The sequence below is a fragment of the Coregonus lavaretus genome (assembly GCF_964263955.1).
Source record: "Coregonus lavaretus genome assembly, chromosome: 5".
Taxonomy (NCBI): Eukaryota; Metazoa; Chordata; class Actinopteri; order Salmoniformes; family Salmonidae; genus Coregonus; species Coregonus lavaretus.
In genome coordinates, this window is record NC_139992.1 from 13653647 (window position 1) to 13679044 (window position 25398).

General features: G+C 44.6%; 1 protein-coding gene across 1 annotated transcript in view; it reads right to left on the reverse strand.

Annotated features, from left to right (window-relative positions):
* LOC311129384 (zinc finger protein GLI2-like) overlaps positions 1 to 25398 on the reverse strand; it is a gene marked incomplete at its 3' end in the record, with an annotated part of 112992 nt that overhangs the window by 41945 nt on the left and 45649 nt on the right. The window contains exon 3 of the mRNA XM_084161669.1: positions 3564 to 3669. Coding sequence (XP_084017795.1) covers positions 3564 to 3669 — 106 coding nt within the window. The remainder of the gene's footprint in view (positions 1 to 3563; positions 3670 to 25398) is intronic.

Sequence of the window (25398 nt, forward strand, 5' to 3'; positions counted from 1 at the left end):
TCTGGAATGAGTGGGGATCTGTTTTTATTTTCCTCTCGTTGTGTTGTCGTTGAGGTTCTGGGAACAGAAGGCTGGATTTTGGATACTAATTAGTAACCCCCTCTAACATGTTGGCAGAGAAGGAAGACTGTCTTCCCTCTTACCAGACTTGTGGGTTCACACAGAGGATGCCCATTTCCACAATGCCACAATCCGCTGCACATTATAAGCACTGTCTCAAAGCAAAGCAAAGTGCTGTGCTTTAACACTGTCTCAGAGCAAGCTAGCCCTGTACTGTACTGTTGAGGAATGAATGCATCTTTCCCCAAATTCCCATTCTTTCCCCAAAGAGTTTCCCTAAATTCCCCCAGTCCAGACCAGCGATATGCTCCAGGCATTTTATTCTTAGGTCTTTGGTGCGTCTAGCCATATCCATGAGTACCCAAGAGGCCCAGCTAACCAGGCACTGACTGATGCAGCATCCCTCCCTAGGAACCCTGTGCCTGGTTTTCCTTAGTTCTCATTCATCCTGGTTCCTCCTGGTTCTTCCATAATGGAAACTAGTCATAAACCGAGCAGGAACAGTCCCATAGCTAGCTCTGTACTGAGTCACAGTCAGCCAGGCATAAAGGCAGCATTCATCCCTTTCTGCTAGTGATGGGGGAAAAAATTGATACAGTTACATATCGGGATATTATTTTTGCGCCAGTTGGCTGTACCTGCACCAAACCTCTAGTATTTATCCTTCATAGCTTGTTCTCCATCTTCTTTTTAAATAGGGAGCCAATTTGTTTTTAGCAATTTTATTTCCATGACTGATCTATAATAGTTTTATTGGGCCTCCCGAGTGGCACAGCGGTCTAAGGCACTGCATCGCAGTGCTTGAGGCGTCACTACAGACCCGGCTTCGATCCCAGGCTGTGTCACAACCGGCCGTGATCAGGAGTCCCATAGAGCTGTGCACAATTGGCCCAGCGTCGTCCGGGTTAGGGGAGGGTTAGGCCGGGGGGGGGGGGGCTTTTACTTGGCTCATCCCGCTCTAGCAACTCCTTGTGGCGGGCCGGGCGCCTGCAGGCTGACTTCGGTCGTCAGTTGAACGGTATTTCCTCCGACACATTGGTGCGGCTGGCTTCCGGGTTAAGCGGGCGGGTGTTAAGAAGCGTGGTTTGGCAGGTCATGTTTTGGAAGACGCATGACTCGACCTTCAATTCCCGAGGTCGTTGGGGAGTTGCAGCGTTGAGACAAGATCGAAAAAGGGGGAAAAATACAAAATAAAAAAACATTTGTTTTCTCATGGCTCTCTCTTGTCCCTCTGCAGCAGACATTATGGTTTGGAACATTGAATCGCAATAAAATCACAGTATCGAATCGCAATAGATATAGAATCGTGAGAATCACAATACATATCCCAGCCCTACTTCAAATCAAATCAAATCAAATTGTATTTGTTACATGCGCCGAATACAACAGGTGTAGACCTTACCGTGAAATGCTTACTTACAAGCCCTTAACCAACAATGCAGTTCAAGAAATAGAGTTAAGAAAATATTTACTAAATAAACTAAAGTCAAAAATAAAAAGTAACACAATACAATTACATAACAATAACAAGGCTACATACAGGGGGTACCGGTACCGAGTCAATGTGCTGGGGTACAGGTTAGTTGAGGTAGTTTGTACATGTAGGTTGGGATAAAGTGACTATGTATAGATAATAAACAGCGAGTAGTAGCAGTGTAAAAACAAAGGTGGGGGGGGGTCAATGTCTGTCTGTCTATCTTCCTTGCCTGCCTCCGGGTGGCCATTTGATTAATTGTTCAGCAGTCTTATAGCTTGGGGGTAGAAGCTGTTAAGGAGCCTTTTGGACCTAGACTTGGCGCTCTGGTACCACTTGCCGTGCGGTAGCAGAGAGAACAGTCTATGACTTGGGTGACTGGAGTCTTTGACAATTCTTTGCTCCTTCCTCTGACACCGCCTAGTATATAGGTCCTGGATGGCAGGAAGCTTGGCCCTAGTGATGTATTGGGCCGTACGCACTACCCTCTGTAGCGCCTTACGGTCGGATGCCGAGCAGTTGCCTACCAGAGTAGGACTAGTCCCAGAGCTGTAAATATGACAGCTCTGACAAAATGACCCATTACGTTCCATGCAAACAGTGATGAAGGGTCTCAGTGCGGAGGCGTCATGTTGAGGCAGACAGGAAGCAGAACCCCTGACATACTGTAGTGTGGGTAACAAAGCGACACACAACACTGACATATGAAACCGCCACTTAATTTGCAGAGCAATAAATGCGTAATTAGGGTGATTTTGGCACCGGCGGAGGAAGATCAGGGGCTTGATGAATTAGGGGAGCACTGACAAGATCAAATCACGTTAATCATTGCAGTCGGAGTACGGACTCGGTTTTCAACCCCACTCGTCCTCCTTCCTGGTTTGTTTAGTAATGAATAGCTTTTCCGCTGCTTGAAAAATTTATTGTATCACCATCAGATTTGGGAATGTAAATGGGACAGAAGTCCCACAAACCTATTGATTTGTTTTATCCATCCATTAGTGTTTTTTAAGATAAGCAGATGAGGGAGAGGAAGGCTGGCAATGTTAACCAGAGGAGGGAGAGGAAGGCTGGTAATGTTAACCAGAGGAGGGAGAGGAAGGCTGGTAATGTTAACCAGAGGAGGGAGAGGAAGGCTGGTAATGTTAACCAGATGAGTGAGAGGAAGGCTGGTAATGTTAACCAGATGAGTGAGAGGAAGGCTGGTAATGTTAACCAGATGAGTGAGAGGAAGGCTGGTAATGTTAAGTAGACTAAACTTTTTCTGGGACGGACAACAAATAAAAAGGTGTGGACATAAAAAAAAAAAAAATGTCAGTGTGGGTGGAGACTGAACGACAAAAATAAATACAATTGGGCCAAAGTTCTGTCTGTCTGTCTATCTTCCTTGCCTGCCTGCCTCTCTATCTGTCTGTCTGACAGATCCCTTTCTGTGATCCTCTAATGTGAAGAGGATGTTTCCCTGGCAGTTTGCTCCCTAGTGTTGCAGCGCACCATGCCAGGAGGACCACAGAGCTTTCCAAGTCCCACACCATGAAACGTAAGGAGGGGAGAGACGGGCGGAAATGTAACATTCTGTTGTATTGATGCTAAACTGGCTGGTTCTTTCTTTTCTCCTTTCTCACTCAGTATCATTTAACATTTAACATTTTTAACATTTAGTATCATCTGTCTTTGATATGGACCTGGCTTTCTCTCTCTCCATTTGGAAAGGCTTCTCTCTCTCTCTCTAGCTCGGATGAAAGCAGGGAAGGATGGAGGGATCACTGAGGGTGAATCACTACAGGGTGATGACTGACCTGCTCATTCACATTCTTGTAAAGATGCACTTAAGAAAATAATCAAGTAGATTATTTCATTTAATTGAAGATAAGGTTCAACAAACAGAAACAACGGCCCAACGTTTCAGCTAGATGCATTTGTCATGAACACTCCCATTCTGCCTTGCTGTGCAACACAGCTGGTGTGAATCTGAACTTAAAACTCAATCCACCACTTTATGAATTACTGAATAGTAAGTCTTATTTACCCATGCATGGTGTGGAGGGGGTGTGGCTCGTAATGGTACCTCCCTTCATGGTGACGCATGTCGATCGGGATCGGTGTGTGAAACGTGGGGAAGAGATGGTGAGGACCTGTGAGAAGAAAGAGAGGAGAGATGGGGGACAGAGGGAGAGAGGGAGGAGACAGGGCAAGGAGGGAGATAAGAAAGAGACGGGCACTTCAATAAAGACTTTCAAGTGAAATATTTCAAACGGTAAAAACCTAAAGCTACAATGCAGAAAACATGAACCACCTCAAAGAGCAGGCTGAGCAGTTTCGTGTTAAATATTGGCACTATCACACAGGAAGAAGATTGGCTAAATAAATAATCAAAGTGGTCCTAAGGAATCCTACTACATCTCAAACAAGAGAGATGAGAAAGATCACATTGGGCCTTTGACAAAGACCTGCTGCGATCCAGCCCTTTGAACTTGGTGTGTGTGTGTGTGTGCGCGTGTGTGCGTGTGTTTGTGTGTGTGTGTTTGTGTGTGTGTGTGTGTGTGTGTGTGTGTGTGTGTGTGTGTGTGTGTGTGTGTGTGTGTGTGTGTGTGTGGAGGTGCCCATTTGAAGGAGAGCTACAGTTTGGACATAAACAAGGAACGAGAGTCGTGAGAGGAAAACCTCTGACTCCCACTACACTTGAGATGCTCACCTCACCTCACCTCACCTCACCTCACCTCACCTCACCTCACCTCACCTCACCTCACCTCACCTCACCTCAGCTCAGCTCAGCTACAAGCAGCAGCTAAACCATTATTACCCTACAAACTAGTAGTGGTTATTGTCCTACAAACAAGTAGTGGTTATTATCCTACACACTAGCAGTGGTTATTATTATACAAACTAGTAGTATTTATCACCCTACAAACTAGTAGTGGTTATTACTCTACACACTAGTAATGGTTATTATCCTACAAACTAGTAGTGGTTATTATCCTACACACTAATAGTGGTTATTACCCTACAAACTAGTAGTGGTTATTATCCTACAAACAAGTAGTGGTTATTATCCTACACACTAGCAGTGGTTATTATTATACAAACTAGTAGTATTTATTACCCTACAAACTAGTAGTGGTTATTATCCTACAAACTAGTAGTGGTTATTACCCTACAAACTAGTAGTGGTTATTACTCTACACACTAGTAATGGTTATTATCCTACAAACTAGTAGTGGTTATTACCTTACACACTAGTAGTGGTTATTACTCTACACACTAGTAATGGTTATTATCCTACAAACTAGTAGTGGTTATTATCCTACACACTAAAAGTGGTTATTACCCTACACACTAGTAGTGGTTATTATCCTACACACTAGTAATGGTTATTACCCTACACACTAGTAATGTTTTTTACCCTACACACTAGTAGTGGTTATTACATTACACACTAGTAGTGGTTATTACCCTAAACACTAGTAGTGGTTATTATCCTACAAACTAGTAGTGGTTATTACCCTACAAACTAGTAGTGGTTATTACCCTACACACTAGTAGTGGTTATTACACTACAAACTAGTGGTTATTACACTACACACTAGTAGTGGTTATTACCCTACAAACTAGTGGTTATTACCCTAAACACTAGTAGTGGTTATTATCCTACAAACTAGTAGTGGTTATTATCCTACACACTAAAAGTGGTTATTACCCTACACACTAGTAGTGGTTATTACATTACACACTAGTAGTGGTTATTACCCTACAAACTAGTGGTTATTACCCTAAACACTAGTAGTGGTTATTATCCTACAAACTAGTAGTGGTTATTATCCTACACACTAAAAGTGGTTATTACCCTACACACTAGTAGTGGTTATTACATTACACACTAGTAGTGGTTATTACCCTACACACTAGTGGTTATTACCCTAAACACTAGTAGTGGTTATTATCCTACAAACTAGTAGTGGTTATTACCCTAAACACTAGTAGTGGTTGTTACACTACACACTAGTAGTGGTTATTACCCTACAAACTAGTGGTTATTACCCTAAACACTAGTAGTGGTTATTATCCTACACACTAGTAATGGTTATTACCCTACACACTAGTAATGTTTTTTACCATACACACTAGTAGTGGTTATTACACTACACACTAGTAGTGGTTATTACCCTAAACACTAGTAGTGGTTATTATCCTACACACTAGTAGTGGTTATTATCCTACACACTAGTAGTGGTTATTACCCTACACACTAGTAGTGGTTATTACATTACACACTAGTAGTGGTTATTACATTACACACTAGTAGTGGTTATTACTCTACAAACTAGTAGTGGTTATTACCCTACACACATAATTAGTTCATTTTTTTGTGAGTGCCAAGGAAGGCATATATCGACGTTCTCGGGACCTTTTCAAACGTCCAAAGTTGAAGCCTATTTCTAGTGATCAGGCTGAGCTAAGGATGCTGTGCTCCTGCTCCATCCATACCTCCTTAGCATGGGGTGTAACTGTAATAGTTACAATTCCCATAATACTCCAGTAATTGAAACCTTAAGTTACAGACAGTCTGGCCTGGGTACTTTGTGTCCATTAATAGCTCTCTATCTGTAATGGGGGCGAAACACAGCTATTTCACCATGAATGTTTTTTTTTATGTGAATTGCTCGAAAAATGCACAAATCAACAATTTCCTGCCATAAAAAGGTTCATAGCTCAGGGGACGTCTTGTTAAAAACAACAGACCTTCCTTAATTAGTGTGATGATTACAACCTCTCAGTCTATGCCTTTCTAGCCCCTCTCGCTAGCTCTCTGTATGAAGTTACAGTACAGCAGAAGAGGTCTGCTCCCAAAGAGCTCCCATTAAACACTTTCTAAGTTTTAACCAGTTCAGTTTTTCCTCCTTTAACATCCTCCCCTTTTAAATGTATGCAGAATAAAATCAAAGTGTGGATATTCAGCAAAAAATCCCACCCCAACAATGGCACTGGTTTACGTAATTAAAAGCATTGGAGTCTTTTGAACTGAATCCAGGCTAGTGTGTGTGTGCATTGCAGTGAGGAGAAAGAGGAGGTGGAGAAAAAGGAGGAGGAGAAAGAGGAGGTGGAGAAAGAGGAGGAGGAGAAAGAGGAGAAAGAGGAGGAGAAAGAGGAGGAGGAAGAGGAGGAGGAGAAAGATGAGGAGGGAAAAAAGGGGAGAAAGAGGAGGAGGAAGAGGAGGAGAAAGAGGAGGAGGAGAAAGAGGAGGAGGATAAAGAGGAGGGAGAAAGAAGAGGAGGAGAAAGAGGAGGAGGAGAAAGAGGACAAAGAGGAGGAGGAGAAAGAGGAGGAGGAGAAAGAGTAGAAAGAGGAGGAGGACAAAGAGGAGGAGGAGAAAGAGGAGGCGGAAGAGGAGGAGGAGAAAGAGGAGGAGGAAGAGAAGGAGGAGAAACAGGAGGAGGAGAAAGAGGAGGAGGCCAGGCCAGCTCCCTTGGATTGGCTGGTTGATCTCTGGACTCTCTGTATTAAGATTATTTGCGCTCCAGTGAGTCAGAGATGACCTGGGGAGCAAAGACCATAAAGGTCAGAGGTGGCACAGATCATTATCTCCTTCTGTGAGGGGGATAGGGGGATGAAGGAAGTAGGGAAGTATCCAATGAGTGTGTGTGTGTGTGTGTGTGTGTGTGTGTGTGTGTGTGTGTGTGTGTGTGTGTGTGTGTGTGTGTGTGTGTGTGTGATTTTAAGGAGAAGTTCTACCTACATGAGTCAGCATTCCTTTGAACTTGGTGTGTGTGTGTGTGTGTGTGTGTGTATGTGTGTGTGTGTGTGTGTGTGTGTGTGTGTGTGTGTGCATGCATTCTACCTACATGAGTCATCATTCCTGGGTCATCACTAAAGCCACTAAAGCCCAGCAGAGCCCCCTGTCACTTTGATTGACAACCGCCACACTACAAAAGCTCAGCCCACGATCAGAGCACAAACTGAGGCAAAATACAGATTGTTGTGGCCTTATACAGTGCCTTGCGAAAGTATTCATCCTCCTTGGCATTTTTCCTATTTTGTTGCATTACAATCTGTAATTTAACTGGATTTTTATTTGGATTTCATGTAATGGACATACACAAAATAGTCCAAATTGGTGAAGTGAAATTAAAAAAATAACTTGTTTCAAAAAATTATAACAAATAAATAATGGAAATGTGGTGCGTGCATATGTATTCACCCCCTTTGCTATGAAGCCCCTAAATAAGATCTGGTGCAACCAATTACCTTCAGAAGTCACATAATTAGTTAAATAAAGTCCACCTGTGTGCAATCTCAGTGTCACATGATCTCAGTATATATACACCTGTTCTGAAAGGCCCCAGAGTCTGCAACACCACTAAGCAAGGGGCACCACCAAGCAAGCAGCACCATGAAGACCAAGGAGCTCTCCAAACAGGTCAGGGACAAAGTTGTGGAGAAGTACAGATCAGGAAAGAATTAAATTAAAAAATGGAAAGAATATGGCACCACAGCAAACCTGCCAAGAGAGGGCCGCCCACCAAAACCCATGGACCAGGCAAGGAGGGCATTAATCAGAGAGGCAACAAAGAGACCAAAGATAACCCTGAAGGAGCGGCAAAGCTCCACAGCGGAGATTGAAGTATCTGTCCATAGGACCACTTTAAGCCGTACACTCCACAGAGCTGGGCTTTACGGAAGAGTGGCCAGAAAAAGCCATTGCTTAAAGAAAAAAATAAGCAAACACATTTGGTGTTCGCCAAAAGGCATGTGGGAGACTCCCCAAACATACGGAAGAAGGTACTCTGGTCAGATGAGACTAAAATTGAGCTTTTTGGCCATCAAGGAAAACGTTATGTCTGGCGCAAGCCCTACACCTCTCATCACCCCGAGAACACCATCCCCACAGTGAAGCATGGTGGTGGCAGCATCATGCTGTGGAGATGTTTTTCATCGGCAGGGACTGGGAAACTGGTCAGAATTGAAGGAATGATGGATGGTGCTAAATACAGGGAAATTCTTGAGGGAAACCTGTTTCAGTCTTCCAGAGATTTGAGACTGGGACGGAGGTTCACCTTCCAGCAGGACCATGACCCTAAGCATACTGCTAAAGCAACACTCGAGTGGTTTAAGGGGAAACATTGAAATGTCTTGGAATGGCCTAGTCAAAGCCCAGACCTCAATCCAATTGAGAATCTGTGGTATGACTTAAAGATTGCTGTACACCAGCGGAACCCATCCAACTTGAAGGAGCTGGAGCAGTTTTGCCTTGAAGAATGGGCAAAAATCTCAGTGGCTAGATGTGCCAAGTTTATAGAGACAGACCCCAAGAGACCTGCAGCTGTAATTGCTGCAAAAGGTGGCTCTACAAAGTATTGACTTTGGGGGGGGGGGGGGGGGGGGGGTGAATAGTTATGTGCGCTCAAGTTTTCTGTTTTTTTGTCTTATTTCTTGTTTGTTTCACGGTAAAAAATGTTGCATCTTCAAAGTGGTAGGCATGTTGTGTAAATCAAATGATACAAACCCCCCAAAAATCCATTTTAATTCCAGGTTGTAAGGCAACAAAATAGGAAAAATGCCAAGGGGGGTGAATACTTTCGCAAGCCACTGTAGCTCACTGGGTAGGAAAAGGACTGAGGCTAAGCCCACCACAGAGCTTGACTCTGAGCGGTGGTGTTTGAAGACATGTTGGGAAACTCTCTGAGCCTGATGGCTCCTTCCTTGGCACTTCTCTGTTTGAGATGTACTTAGCTTCATTACTGCACAAAGACTCCTGAAGCCATGGCTAAGAAAACATGCCACTGTAACTCAACTCTGTCTGCCTGGAGGCCAAACAGGAACGTTTCAATGTTTTTCTTTGCAAACACAAAGCAAGACATTACTGGTACTTAGACGTGATTGAACCCATTGCTGTCATGTACAGTAGCCTTATTGGTGGGTTATTGTGACATTCATGCATGGTTTGAGGTATGTACTGTCCAACAACTGTGATTGTTGTTAGAAATGATTGACTTGCATGGAATTGTTTACAAGTGTTTATCATGACATCAAGTCAGTGTAATTGAACATCCATCCCCTCGTGCTCCACCTCTCTAGAATCCTAGAGAACCTCAGTCTCTGTAATGTTCTACACCGTTGGACGTCTGCCAACGAGCCTCTCTTCCTCTTGTGTGTAAGAGAAGACACACATTCTCAAGTCAACTTGTATGTTAGAGGCAACAAAAAGCCCCCCTGTAAAAACTTAAATGGGGGGATTTGCGTGTGGAGAAGTTCCAACTTTTATCCAAATGTGTCTCCTGGCTCCCAACAATGCCTGGTGCGAGGCAGGGAGAGTGGGCTGTTGAAGAAGGTAGAGTGGGTTGGAATGGGTCTGGGTCAAGGGGGTGTCAGTGGTACTCAGAGCCTGCTGGAGTAGGCTTACCCTAACTTGAAAACAAGAAAGCAGGAACAACTTTTATCTCACTAAACAAAGTAAGGACCCCCAGAGAGAGACAGGCTGTCCAGATCTGGAGGGAAAGGCTGAGCAGGCCTGTTCCATCACCCAGACAGCAGCATTGTTTCCTGGGCCACAGGGACTACAAGAGAAAGGTACAGGGGGTAGGTATATGTTACAGGGGAGGGTCCAGAGGCACTGAACTGTCAGCTGTCCCCTGGGTGAGCAGCAATGTAGGGACACACTGCCCCAGCATCCACTTACACACATTGGCACCCTGACACTCTCACTCTCATCTGGCAGGACACTGCTGAAAGTGTCCGTGAAGCAGTTTGTTGTCACTTCAAGACCTTGTTGCTTTTATCTCTGTATGGATCTCTGATTGGAGTTGATCCACCCACCTCATGGGAACATGCTTCTTGAGCTGAGTTAACTTTGTTTGTGTTCAGGTACATATCTGTGTGCTCTCTACCCTTTTAGATGATCCATCATCATAACATGTTTGCTTAAATGTCTTTAATAATATTGCTTCCCAACCCCCATAATAATGTTCTCAGAAGTGCCAAACATCCTGTCAGAGAGCGGGTGAGAAACAACCCTGTCCTCTTTTCTATTTGTTTTGGTCTTAAGCCGGGTTTGATCTCACCCTAAAGACAAAGACAGGTGTTACACATTAACAAAGGGCACTGGTGTGTGTGTGTGTGTGTGAGTGTACGAGGTTCCGAGCGAAGGGAAAACATTCACTTTTCATGTCCCAGCGCAGCAGAGCAGCAGCCAAGATCAGATCAGAAGGGGTTGAGGGGTTGCATCCTAAATAGCACCCAATTCCCTATATAGTGCACTGCTTTTGACCGGGAACCTTAGGGCTGTGGTCAGAAGTAGTGCACTGTATAGGGAATAGGGTGCCATTTGGGATGGAACCAGGGGCTCATCCTCTAAGGAAGTACTCAGTGATAATAACATCCTGAGAGAGAGAAAGAGAGAGAGAGAGAGAGAGAGAGAGAGAGAGAGAGAGAGAGAGAGAGAGAGAGAGAGAGAGAGAGAGAGAGAGAGAGAGAGAGAGAGAGAGAGAGAGAGAGAGAGAGAGAGAGAGAGAGAGAGAGAGAGAGAGAGAGAGAGAGAGAGAGAGAGAGATACATAATATGACATTTGAAATGTCTTTATTCTTTTGAAACTTCTGAGTGTAATGTTTACTGTTAATATGTATTGTTTATTTCACTTTTGTTTACTATCTACTTCACTTGCTTTGGCAATGTTAACATACGTTTCCCATGCCAATAAAGCCCTTAAATTGAATTGAATTGAATTGAATTGAAATTGAATTGAATTGAAATTGAATTGAGAGAGAGAGAGGCCAAACCACACGACCAACAACATTAGACACTTTATGGAACACAAAACCTTCACTATTTCATCCTGGAATATCCAAGGCCTGAGGTCATCTACCTTTGGCCTAAAGAGCAGGAACCTGGACTTTACCAAAGAAATCGGAAATACAGACATTGTCATCCTACAAGAAACATGGTATAGAGGAGACAGACCCACTGGTTGCCCTCTAGGTTACAGAGAGCTGGTAGTCCCATGCACCAAACTACCAGGTGTGAAACAGGGAAGGGACTCAGGGGGTATGCTAACTTGGTATAGAGCAGACCTAACTCACTCTATTAAATTAATCAAAACAGGAACATTTTACATTTGGCTAGAAATTCAAAAGGAAATGATCTCAACAGAGAAAAATGTCCTCCTGTGTGCTACCTATATCCCCCCACTAGAATCCCCATACTTTAATGAAGACAGCTTCTCCATCCTGGAGGGGGAAATCAATAATTTCCAGAACCAGGGACATGTACTAGTCTGTGGCGACCTAAATGCCAGAACTGGACAAGAACCTGACACCCTCAGCACACAGGGGGACAAACACCTACAGTGGGGAAAAAAAAGTATTTAGTCAGCCACCAATTGTGCAAGTTCTCCCACTTAAAAAGATGAGAGAGGCCTGTAATTTTCATCATAGGTACACGTCAACTATGACAGACAAATTGAGAAAAGAAAATCCAGAAAATCACATTGTAGGATTTTTAATGAATTTATTTGCAAATTATGATGGAAAATAAGTATTTGATCACCTACAAACAAGCAAGATTTCTGGCTCTCACAGACCTGTAACTTCTTCTTTAAGAGGCTCCTCTGTCCTCCACTCGTTACCTGTATTAATGGCACCTGTTTGAACTTGTTATCAGTATAAAAGACACCTGTCCACAACCTCAAACAGTCACACTCCAAACTCCACTATGGCCAAGACCAAAGAGCTGTCAAAGGACACCAGAAACAAAATTGTAGACCTGCACCAGGCTGGGAAGACTGAATCTGCAATAGGTAAGCAGCTTGGTTTGAAGAAATCAACTGTGGGAGCAATTATTAGGAAATGGAAGACATACAAGACCACTGATAATCTCCCTCGATCTGGGGCTCCACACAAGATCTCACCCTGTGGGGTCAAAATGATCACAAGAACGGTGAGCAAAAATCCCAGAACCACATGGGGGGACCTAGTGAATGACCTGCAGAGAGCTGGGACCAAAGTAACAAAGCCTACCATCAGTAACACACTACGCCGCCAGGGACTCAAATCCTGCAGTGCCAGACGTGTTCCCCTGCTTAAGCCAGTACATGTCCAGGCCCGTCTGAAGTTTGCTAGAGTGCATTTGGATGATCCAGAAGAGGATTGGGAGAATGTCATATGGTCAGATGAAACCAAAATATAACTTTTTGGTAAAAACTCAACTCGTCGCGTTTGGAGGACAAAGAATGCTGAGTTGCATCCAAAGAACACCATACCTACTGTGAAGCATGGGGGTGGAAACATCATGCTTTGGGGCTGTTTTTCTGCAAAGGGACCTGGACGACTGATCCGTGTAAAGGAAAGAATGAATGGGGCCATGTATCGTGAGATTTTGAGTGAAAACCTCCTTCCATCAGCAAGGGCATTGAAGATGAAACGTGGCTGGGTCTTTCAGCATGACAATGATCCAAAACACACCGCCCGGGCAATGAAGGAGTGGCTTCGTAAGAAGCATTTCAAGGTCCTGGAGTGGCCTAGCCAGTCTCCAGATCTCAACCCCATAGAAAATCTTTGGAGGGAGTTGAAAGTCCGTGTTGCCCAGCGACAGCCCCAAAACATCACTGCTCTAGAGGAGATCTGCATGGAGGAATGGGCCAAAATACCAGCAACAGTGTGTGAAAACCTTGTGAAGACTTACAGAAAACGTTTGACCTGTGTCATTGCCAACAAAGGGTATATAACAAAGTATTGAGAAACTTTTGTTATTGACCAAATACTTATTTTCCACCATAATTTGCAAATAAATTCATTAAAAATCCTACAATGTGATTTTCTGGATTTTTTTCTTCTCATTTTGTGTACCTATGATGAAAATTACAGGCCTCTCTCATCTTTTTAAGTGGGAGAACTTGCACAATTGGTGGCTGACTAAATACTTTTTTCCCCCACTGTACCTGGAGGTGACAGCATTCCCTCCCCCATATGCCCCCCTAGGCACAACTACGACAACATAACCAACAAAAACTCCTGCAGCTATGTCGCACACTGGGTATGTACATAGTCAATGGTAGGCTTCGAGGGGACTCCTATGGTAGGTACACCTATAGCTCATCTCTTGGCAGTAGTACTGTAGACTACTTTATCACTGACCTCAACCCAGAGTCTATCAGAGCGTTCACAGTCAGCCCACTGACCACAGCAAAATCGCAGTCTACTTGAACAAAACAATACTCAATCATGAGGCATCAAAGCCAAAGGAACTGAATAATATTAAGAAATGTTATAGATGGAAGGAAAGTAGTGTCGAAACCTACCAAAAAACAATTAGGCAACAACAAATTCAATCCCTTTTAGACAACTTCCTGGACAAAACGTTCCACTGTAATAGTGAAGGTGTAAACTTGGCAGTAGAAAACCTAAACAGTATATTTGACCTCTCAGCTTCCCTATCAAATCTAAAAATCTCTAACAGAAGAAAGGTAACAACAGTGACAAATGGTTTGATGAAGAATGCAAAAACCTAGGAAAGAAATTGAGAAACCTATCCAACCAAATATAGAGACCCAGAAAACCTGAGCCTACGCTTTCACTATGGTGAATCACTAAAACAATACAGAAATACACTATGGAAAAAGCAGGAACAGCACGTCAGAAATGAGCTCAATGTCATTGAAGAATCCATAGACTCTAACCACTTCTGGGAAAATTGGAAAACACTAAACAAACAACAACACGAAGAGTTATCTACCCAAAACGGAGATGTATGGGTAAACCACTTCTCTAATCTTTTTGGCCCTATAACAAAGAACAAACAGCAAAAACATATACATGACCAAATACAAATCTTAGAACCAACTATTAAAGACTACCAGAACCTACTGGATTCTCCAATTACATTGAATGAACTACAGGACAAAATACAAACCCTCCAACCCAAAAAGGCCTGTAGTGTTGACGGTATCCTCAATGGAATTATAAAATATACAGACCACAAATTCCAATTGGCTATACTTAAACTCTTTAGCATCATCCTTAGCTCTGGCATCTTCCCTGATATTTGGAACCAAGGACTGATCACCCCAATCCACAAAAGCGGAGACAGATTTGACCCCAATAACTACCGTGGGATAATTTTCTCCTTTCCCCCTTCTGATAACCAGGTGGCGAATCGCATCTCTGCATGTCTGCAGACATATCAGTGTGGATGTCGGATCACAACCTCAAGCTGAACCTCAGCAAGACGGAGCTGCTCTTCCTCCCGGGGAAAGACTGCCCACTCCATGATCTCGCCATCACGGTTGACAACTCGATTGTGTCCTCCTCCCAGAGTGCAAAGAACCTTGGCGTGACCCTGGACAACACCCTGTCATTCTCTGCTAACATCAAAGCGGTGACCCAATCCTGCAGGTTCATGCTCTACAACATTCGCAGAGTACGACCCTACCTTACACAGAATGCGGCACAGGTCCTAATCCAGGCACTTGTCGTCTCCCGTCTGGATTACTGCAATTCGCTGTTGGCTGGGCTCCCTGCCTGTGCCATTAAACCCCTGCAACTTATCCAGAACGCTGCAGCCCGTCTGGTGTTCAACCATCCCAAGTTCTCTCACGCCACCCCGCTCCTCCGCACACTCCACTGGCTTCCAGTTGAAGCTCGCATCTACTACAAAACCATGGTGCTTGCCTACGGAGCTGTGAGGGGAACGGCACCTCCTTACCTTCATGCTCTGATCAGACCCTACACCCAAATGAGGGCACTACGTTCATCCACCTCTGGCCTGCTATCCCCCCTACCTTTACGGAAGCACAGTTCCCGCTCAGCCCAGTCAAAGCTATTCGCTGCTCTGGCACCCCAAAGGTGGAACAAGCTCCCCCACGATGCCAGGACAGCGGAGTCACTGACCACCTTCCGGAGACACTTGAAACCCTATCTCTTTAAGGAATACCTGGAATAGTAATCCTTCTACCCCCCCTTTACTACCACTGTCTTTTGTCTAAACGAACACCTGACTTATTTCACCTGCTAGCACTGACTTGTTTAAAGAAATGTACTTATTGTGATCGAGATGTAGTTGTCCCTGATTGCATTGAATTTGCTCACAGCTGCTTGTTTGAAGAAGTGTACTTACTGTGATCAAGATGTGATTGTCCCACTGGCTATCCTAAGTTGAATGCACCAATTTGTAAGTTGCTCTGGATAAGAGCGTCTGCTAAATGACTTAAATGTAAATGTAAATATGCGTCAACAGCAACCTTGGGAAAATCCGCTGCATTATCATTAACAGCACCCTCGTACATTTCCTCAGTGAAAACACTGTACTGAGCAAATGTCAAATTGGCTGTTTACCAAATGACCATACGGCAGACCACGTATTCACCCTGCACACCCTAATTGACAAACAAACAAACCAAAACAAAGGCAAAGTCTTCGTCCTTTATGGTTGTGAGGTCTGGGGTCCTATCACCAACCAAGAATTCACAAAATGTGACAAACACCAAATTGAGACTCTGCATGCAGAATTCTGCAAAAATATCCTCAGTGTACAACGAAAAACACCAAATAATGCATGCAGAGCAGAATTAGGCCGATACCCGCTAATTATAAAAATCCAGAAAAGAGCCATTAAATTCTATAACCACTTAAAAGTAAGCGATTCCCAAACCTTCCATAACAAAGCCATCACCTACAAAGAGATTAACTTGGAGAAGAGTCCCCTAAGTAAGCTGGTCCTGGGGCTCTGTTCACAAACACAAACAGACCCCACAGAGCCCCAGGACAACAACAACAACACAATTAGACCCAACCATGAGAAAACAAAAAGAGAATTACTAGACACATTGGAAATAATTAGCAAAAAAACAGAGCAAACTAGAATGCTATTTGGCCCTAAACAGAGAGTACACAGTGGCAGAATACCTGACCACTGTGACTGACCCAAACTTAAGGAAAGCTTTGACTATGTACAGACTCAGTGAGTATAGCCTTGCTATTGAGAAAGGCCGCCGTAGGCAGACATGGCTCTCAAGAGAAGACAGGCTATCTGCACACTGCCCACAAAATGAGGTGGAAACTGAGCTGCACTTCCTAACCTCCTGCCAAATGTATGACCATATTAGAGACACATATTTCCCTCAGATTACAGAGATCCACAAAGAATTAGAAAACAAACCCAATTTTGATAAACTCCCTTATCTACTGGGTGAAAAACCACAGTGTGCCATCACAGCAGCAAGATTTGTGACCTGTTGCCACAAGAAAAGGGCAACCAGTGAAGAACAAACACCATTGTAAATAAAACCCATATTTATGTTGATTTATTTTCCCATTTGTACTTTAACTATTTGCACATTGTTACAACACTGTATATATACATAATATGACATTTGAAATGTCTTTATTCTTTTGGAACTTCTGAGTGTAATGTTTACTGTTAATATTTATTGTTTATTTCACTTTTGTTTACTATCTACTTCACTTGCTTTGGCAATGTTAACATATGTTTCCCATGCCAATAAAGCCCTTAAATTGAAATTGAATTGAATTGAATTGAGAGAGAGAGACAGAGAGAGAGAGACAGAGAGAGGGGCCTGGACAGGGTAATTAAAACAGCATTTCTTTCTGTCTCGCTCTCCGAAAGAGAATGAGGGAGTGAGCTAGGGGAGAAGGGGATGAGAGAGGGAGGGAGCAAGGGAAGAAGGAAAGGAGGAGAGGAGGAGGAGGAGGAGGAGGAGGAGGAGGAGGAGGAGGCGGCACCATTCAGACAGGAAATTCCAGCAGGATAAGTTGGCTGTGTTCCTAACGACACAGCACCATGCCAACGGCTACACACAACGAACTAATGGCCTTGTCCCTTCCCGCCCTGGCCTGCACTATGGGTAGTAAAGCAACAGTCTGACCGGCCTGAGGCTTCCACTGGCTGGGGAAAAGCTTTGGGTAGCTAGCGTGCATTTTGTTACCGCCAAGCGAGGAGAAATACAGGGAGGGAGGCCTTTTCTTAGACTTCTATAGTACTGTACATCCATCCAACCACAACAGTTTAGCCCCCATTTGATTGGTTATTAAGATTATTGTGTATTTAGACTGATCTAAGACCAGTATGACCCACAGCATGAACCAGCCAGGCTAATAAGCCAGTGTGGTTAGTCCAATTCAACACACACACAGCAGGTTAATAGGCCAGTGTATTAAGATCCATTTTTACCAGTTTAACGTTCACAGCCCCAGGTTTAGTCTGCGGTGCTGACTCCTACTGTGGTGTGGGCTCGCCATGGCGACAGAAGGATTAGGGGCTTACAGGAGAGCACGGAACAACCACACCCCCTCTGAATGAAGTATTAAGTGTGTGTGTGAGAGAGAGAGCAAGAGAGCGAGAGAGCGAGAGAGAGAGAGAGAGAGAGAGAGAGAAAGAGAGAGAGAGACAGAGAGAGACAGAGAGAGAGAGAGAGAGAGAGAGAGACAGAGGCAGAGAATGTGTGTATGTGTGTTCTTCTCTTCATACCCTTCCCTCGGGACAAGTTAAAATGCTACATGTTTTATTGATAGGGAGATTTGGGGCTGAAGGTAAGTAGATTAGGTCAGGGCCTGGTTCCATAGCAACACATGGCAGGTAGAATGGATGTTCATCATAGCCTGTTTTTACTTTCTTTGACTGGTTTGAAGTTTGAAGTCTGACTGGCAGAGGAAGAGGAAGTTCACTTTCATATTCAAATAAACATACAGTATAGAAAAAGAACATCGTTGGCTGAGGAAAGTGATGGGATTATATGATGTATTTGAAGTCTGGTTCCTTTTATAGTACATTAGGAAATAAGATGTTTACGTCTCAAACAGTACATTGTCCATTAGGTGACAGTTATATCTTGGCTAGGACATCCATATGCCATCTTAAACAGTAAGACTGAGGGGGCTGAAGAGGGACCATGCTGGGGAGGATGGGAGAAGGTTCTTTGAAAATATTTTTTAGAGAGGGGACCCTCAGTCTTAAGGTGTTCATTAAATCATATCAGGCAGGGAAGCTGTGTGGGAGAAGCACCGTATATAAATGGAGTTGCATTATGTGTGTGTGAGAGAGAAACAGAGAGAGAGAGAGTTGTGTAAACATGAACAGGAAAGGCACTCAGGACACGGCTACACAATGCCTGGTGAAGATCGGACACATCTGGGGGTGCCCATGGCAACCAGCCCTAAACACAGCCTTCATGACGGGCCTTAGCGGCCAACACGCTCACATCACCCCCCCCCCCCCCCTCTCTCCCCCTCTCTTTCTCTATCTCTCTCTCTCTCCACTAACTTTCTCTCTCCCCAGCTGGCTTTTCTCTACCATCATCCATCTCCATCAAACAACAGGCCTAATCCACCCAATCACTCCCAACTAACTATACGCTCCCAGTCTCACTGAACCACAAATCTGCAAACCCCAACCTACTCCCTGACCGCAGTCAGCATGATGCATTACCTATAGCTGAGGTAAGGTGGGGGTACTGATTCTCTTAATTGTCTTTAGGGTACTGTGGTACGAGGAACTCACCTCTCTAACATCACAGTAAGAGCTATATCAGAAACAGCAGGGTCCTATTCTAGTGTGGGGGCCAGGGGACATGGCCCTAAGGGGAATACAGCTATCAGTGTTGGGCAGACGTGTCTTGGGGGATCAGGGGCTAATGACCGCCATGCATCACCCAGCTGGGAGCAGGGTGGGAGCAGGGCTGCACTGTGGCGGCCAGACATTTACATTACATTTAGAGAGAGAGAGCTGGAGGGGGGCAGCCATCGTTTGGACTCACTGGCCTGTGATTAGCCTGTTAGCATCAGCATGCTGTAAGTGTAGCTTTGGGGACCAGCGAGCGGAGCGGAGATCTCTGTAAGACTGATGAGGTGTCTGGGTAATCAGCTACCTGACCAGACTCTGATGGATCACCAGATGAGCTGACCTAACCCTGGTTAACACACCCAGGTGTGGACCTGCTTCACTAATTTCCTCAGAGCAGAAAAAGTATATTATCTCTACAGAAGAGATCAGGATAAAAAGGGTTCTGTTGTCTGGTGAATTAAGATTATGTGAATTAAACTTGTCGTCAAGTTGATCAAGTTCGCACACTTTTTGGTATTCCTTTTGGTTCTAACCAACACAGATGGCATCAAATATTTGAATTTTTTTTTCTCTATTTTTGTGACTTGATCCCATGATGGTGATCACATGACATTCATCTTGTTTTAACACTCTTTAGGCTGTTCCTAACACATTCTCACTTCAAGCCCAGAGTGGGAACTCAGGCCACAACAGCTAGTGTTGTGTTGTGCATGACCCTCTGACCCCTAGCATCACAGCTAATAGAAAAGCTGCCAGCTCACACAAAGAGTGTCCTCACAGCCTCACGGCCCGATGACGGCATGGTCTACACTGGCTCAGCACATCCCCCTCCCCCTTAGTAAAAGGGCTTTTTTAACGGGAACAGGGAGAGAGAGGGGTAGAAACAGAGGAAGTACCCTCCATAACAAGACAATGCGTGGGAGCAGGAGGCAGGAACATCAATCTAGGGCAGGGATGGGCCTGATCGGTGTCGCACTTTTGCCCAGCCCCAGCTAACACACCTGACTCCAATAATCAACTAATCATGATCTTCAGTTTAGAATGCAATTAGTTTCATCAGCTGTGTTTGCTAGGGATGGGGAAAACGTGTGACACCATTCCGGCCCCCGAGGACTGGAGTTGCCCCTCCCTGATCTAGGGGGTTGGGGGTGTTGTGGCTGAGGGTCACCCCGGGGGTAGGGCCTCCTGGGGAGCCTGGGTTCTGGAAACTAGAGGGTCTGGGGAGTGCCTCAAAGAGAGAGACATATTCTGGACTCTATCAAACTGCCACTGAGGGTCTATAAAAACAACACTGTGATGATGCACAACATGTTTGTTTCATACAATGACTGCAGCGCCAATGTTTTGTCTGCAAGGCAGCTCATTTGATCTCAGAGGAGAAGGCTCAGGAGACAATTCTTGAGGTTTGATGAAAAGTATAGACACCTTAGTGCAAATCTAGTGGATATTTGGGATCATCGTCAATTTTGTCTCACCAACATCTCTAATTCTGTAAATGCCATCCTCTGAGAGATATGCTCTCTGGGCCTCAAACATCCAGTGTCTCTGCCCTGGCTAAAACAGAACTCAACTAACTGTCAGTGTGAACTGACTGTCAACCCAACTGTCAGTGGAGTTATAACACAGGGCAGGCCCCAGGTCATCTAGTTGGATAAGATAAGATGATAACACAGAACAACAATCTGACTCACCTCCTCACAGACACTCACAGGTCTGGGGATCATTCTCCTGGGACTTCTGGTCTTGGGGAAACTATCTCACTCAGAGAATTAGTTTTAAAAACACCAATGAGAAACAGCTGTGGAGGGTCTGAGACGGTCGTGTGATTGATTGAGGGTCAGAGATCCTGGTTCTCAGGTGCTTTTTTAGAGGTCTGAGAATTCAGAGAGGCTGACCGGTTAGGCTCCGACCTTGTCTCTTCATAAAAACAGAACCTTCATTTTTGTTTGTAAACGTTATCCTGCATACTGTCACCACGAGAAACACTTCCCATAATGATGAATACCCATCATTGGAGAGACAAGTCATTCATATTCCTACACTAATGCCAGTCTAGTGACTTTATGGGATGTAACTGTAGCCTCCCGTGTAGCTCAGTTGCTGGAGCATGTCGCTTGCAACGCCAGGGTTGTGGGTTCGATTCCCACGGGGGGCCAGTATGAAAAATGTATGCTCTCACTAACTGTAAGTCGCTCTGGATAAGAGCGTCTGCTAAATGACTAAAATGCAAATGTGACTCAGAGCCTTTCAACTTCTCCTTGGTTTTTATGTCAGCTAGCCAGGCTACGTCAACTAAATGAATCTACCTCACATTTACATTAAAAACAACAAGCAGGGTCTGTCTTAAACTAGCAGTGTTGGCTATAGTTCCGTCCCACACAGAGAAAGTGAGATGATTTATCGCCAGCCTTCATTTTATAGCATTTTTACAGCACAGAGCTGCGCAGCCAGTGTGAAAGCCCCTTAGCCACAAAGATAATGAACTGTGGGGAGACATTTCACTTCCACTTCCCTCTCTCTCACTCTCTCTCTCTACCTTTCCCCTCCACCTATCCCTCTCCCCCTCTCTCCTTCTCTCCCCCTCTATCCCCCCTTCTCTCTCTCTCACTCCCTCTCTCTCTCTCTCCCCCCTTTCTCTGTCTGAGGACCCAGTCAGAGATTAAGAGTCTTAATTGGAGCATCCGGGATGGTTTATAGTGAGGCAGTCAGGGGTGGGGGAGAAACCAAGGGAATGTCCAATAGCACAGCATGGAAGGGCCTGGTCTCATAGGGGGACAGGGTGTGAGGGTGGGGGGTGGGAGGACCTTTTTCCCCTGGACAATAGGGGTGTTTGTATGGCTGGGTTAGGCTAGTTAGAGGTAGGGGGGGATAGTTAGGTACAGAAACGGTGTTAGAGGTTTCGCGGGTTAGGGTGAGAGGGAGGGGTGATGTGGCCGGGCAATCACTAATTTAAATGGCAGCTCGCCGTCCTCTCGCAACGTTCTCGGTCCAGTAAGATACAAATAAACAGATGGACTGGCTTCACACTGGAGTAGAGGAGGAGTGGAGTGGGATGGGAGGATGGAGCGATAGAGGGGGGGCACAGTCAACAATGGCATGAATTAAAAGGCTAACCTCAGGAAGTAAACGTGGTCTTTTTCTTTTTGTGGTCTGTCATGGAGTATAACTAGACCAACCCTTCAGGCAGAAGAGCTCTCCTTATTTAAACACCACAGGCAGAAGAGAGAGAGAGAGCTAAGAGCTGAGAGCTCAATGCATCAACACACTGTCTACTCTTCTCAAAGCATATGGTATATGGTACCCATATCATTTGTGACTAAATGTTTTGGAAACTGTGGTGTTTACCAGAGAGGTATGTGTATGGACCATACATACAAGTTTTAGTGGATTTATAGTAAATGTTTTTAAAATGTTGAACAGTACCAAAATTGTTTGCATTTTACTCAGCTAGATTCAGATTACATTGTCTTGATTACATTAATGTTTTTAATCCAATAGAAGGTAATACATCTTGATTCCCTTGAGTAAACTTAAGCATTGAGAGGGTCATGGGGAAAGCAATAAGCCATATCGCCCTAGTTCAGAAGCTGGCATCTTTTTGGTGGCTTTGTGTACCGAGCGCAGCTGATATGTTTACTTGGCTGTAATGCAAGTATAAAAGTAAAATAAACAGGGGTCTATAAGGAACACATGTTGCTTTCTTCAGCCCCTCCCTGCATGGCTGGCAGAGAGGTCAACATGTTTAATGGTGGACTTACTTGGTAGAAGAGAGGGAGAGGTTGATCTGTGTTAATCTACATGTCCATCTTAATTAGTCTTCATATTGTTAGAGTGGGCAGGCAAATCAAACACTGGAGAGTTCAAACAACATTGTGAGTGACTTGAATAAAGCGTAGTAAGAATAAGGTCATTACAGAGACCGTAGACACACACAGCCACTACCATTTCTGGGGATATGGGCTGATGTGTAGTGTGGTACAGGGTCCAGGGTGAAGCCAGGTAGAACTGGGGGAGTCCATTTACAACTCAAGGAACAATTTGGTTTAGATGTTTGTTTACTTGATAAGCACCATCTATGTTTGTTGCATTGCAGCTTGTCACTAAAAAGGTAGGTGAAAGAAAGAGCCAAACCTCATGGGATGAGAGACAGATAGAGATAAATAAAGAAACTGAGAAAGAGTGTCTGGGACATTACTCAGCTACAACAACAACCCTCATGATAACTAATCATCCGTCACCATGAGTCCAGTGACAATAGCTAGTTGCTACATTGTGTGATAAAATTAGCTGCTACATCCCTAGTATGTGTGACACTCCCAGATGGGAGAGGAGAGTTTGTTCACTTCAGAACGTGTCTGCCGGGATCTCATTTCTCTTCCCAAAGTTTGTGTGGGGCAAGAATAAAGTTTCAAGTTTTAATGTAACGTGCACAACTACAGTACAATTCATTTCTTGCAAGCTCCAAACCCAACAATGCAGTAATCACTAAAATAGTATACAAAAAAACGATTTGCCACTGTATAACTTTAATAGGATCGGCATAGGCATACATATCAAGGCCCCTCATAAAGGCCATGTGTTGGAGTGCGTTTGGAGTCAAGCCCAGGAGTCAATTGTGAGTCCACTAAGTTCTGTTCACACTCCTTTATGATTCCTCAACACCATGGTAAATATTGTCAGACGAGGGCATGGCATGCGTGTCTCTCTTTCTCTCTCGCTCTTCTCGCAGTCCTTCTTCTCAGAGTGCAGTCCTAGCTCTGCAAATAAGTGTCATAGTTGTCTTAGAGTGGACAGGGGCTGGGGAAGGAGGCCTGTGTGTGCGTGTGTGGTTTGATGAGGGGGAGGAACAGACGGGCCTGCCTGGGTAAACACACTAAATGTGTCCTAGACACATACACATGCACACACACACACACAAGTATGCACGCACACAGCTCAGATTGGGCTACCGTCTGTTTACCCCCTTCTATTCAGAGACTGAGTGCGAACAGCGGCAAAGACAACACCAGACAAAGAAAAGGGAGGCTGCTGAGGGGAGGACGGCTCATAATAATGGCTGGAATGGAGTGAATGGAATGGTATCAAACACATGGATCACGTCACTTCCTGTTGAATGTGGAACGAGGAAGAGCTCGGATTTGTTGTTTTGAAAAGTTTGTTGTTTTGAAAGTGTATTGGGAAGTTCTTAGTAGCTAGCTAACTTTTTAGTTTGGATCCCGCAACACAGTTGGCATCAGTTGCTGGGACTGCTAGTCTCTGTCCAGTGATCCTGCCGACCAAGGACAGGTCTGAGGAGCTATTTGGCGTTGCAGCTAGCCTAGCTGCTCGCTAGCAGCATATCAAGCTAGCTGGGTTTTCTTGAGGGCTTGAACGCAGCCCATGACGCGGTTTGCCATTGTGGCTGGGACCGTGGATTGTCCCGGGTTTGTGGCTGTCTAGAGCCCTTCTGTTTGTTGTTTTCAATCTTCCCTGTGACCTACCCTGTCTGGAACTGCAAGGAGTAACAGCGTAACCTACGTTGTTAGCTACCATGACAAAGACCAAAGCCGGCGGGAGTACCGTTGTAGAGGACAGTGGTGTCGCTCTATCACATGCGAAGGATCTTTTAAACAAACAAAAATAGTTCTACACCTTTATTTAACTAGGCAAGTCAGTTAAGAACAATGACGGCTTACACCGGCCAAACCCGGACGACGCTGGGCCAATTGTGCGCCGCCCTATGGGACTCCCAATCACGGCCGGTTGTGATACAGCCTGGAATCGAACCAGGGGGTCTGTAGTGACACCTCAAGCACTGAGATGCAGTGCCTTAGACTGCTGCGCCACTCAGGAGCCCAGTCGAGGCGTAACAACATGGTTGTGGATGGAATTGCAGAATCTCCACATGAGACCTGGACAGAGTCTGAGGACAAAGTGAGGGAAATGATCTCTGAGAAATTGAAGATGGACCACAGGAAGATTGAGGTGGAGCGCGCCCACAGGACTGGAAAACCCACCACCGGCCAAGGTGACAGGCCCAGGCCGATACATGTAGCCTTAGAAATAAGGTTAATGAAATCAATAACTTGCTAACTTCAGATAACATTCATATATTAGCCATTTCTGAGACTCACTTAGAGAATTCATTTGATGATACTGAATATTGACTGGTTTTCATCAAGCTGTCCGCTCAAGAAGAAGCTTCTTACTGTAACCAGTGCCTGTAATCAGGTTCAGGTTATTAATCAACCTACCAGGGTGTTTACAAACACTACAGGAACAAGATCATCCACATGTATCGATCACATTTTTACTAATACTGA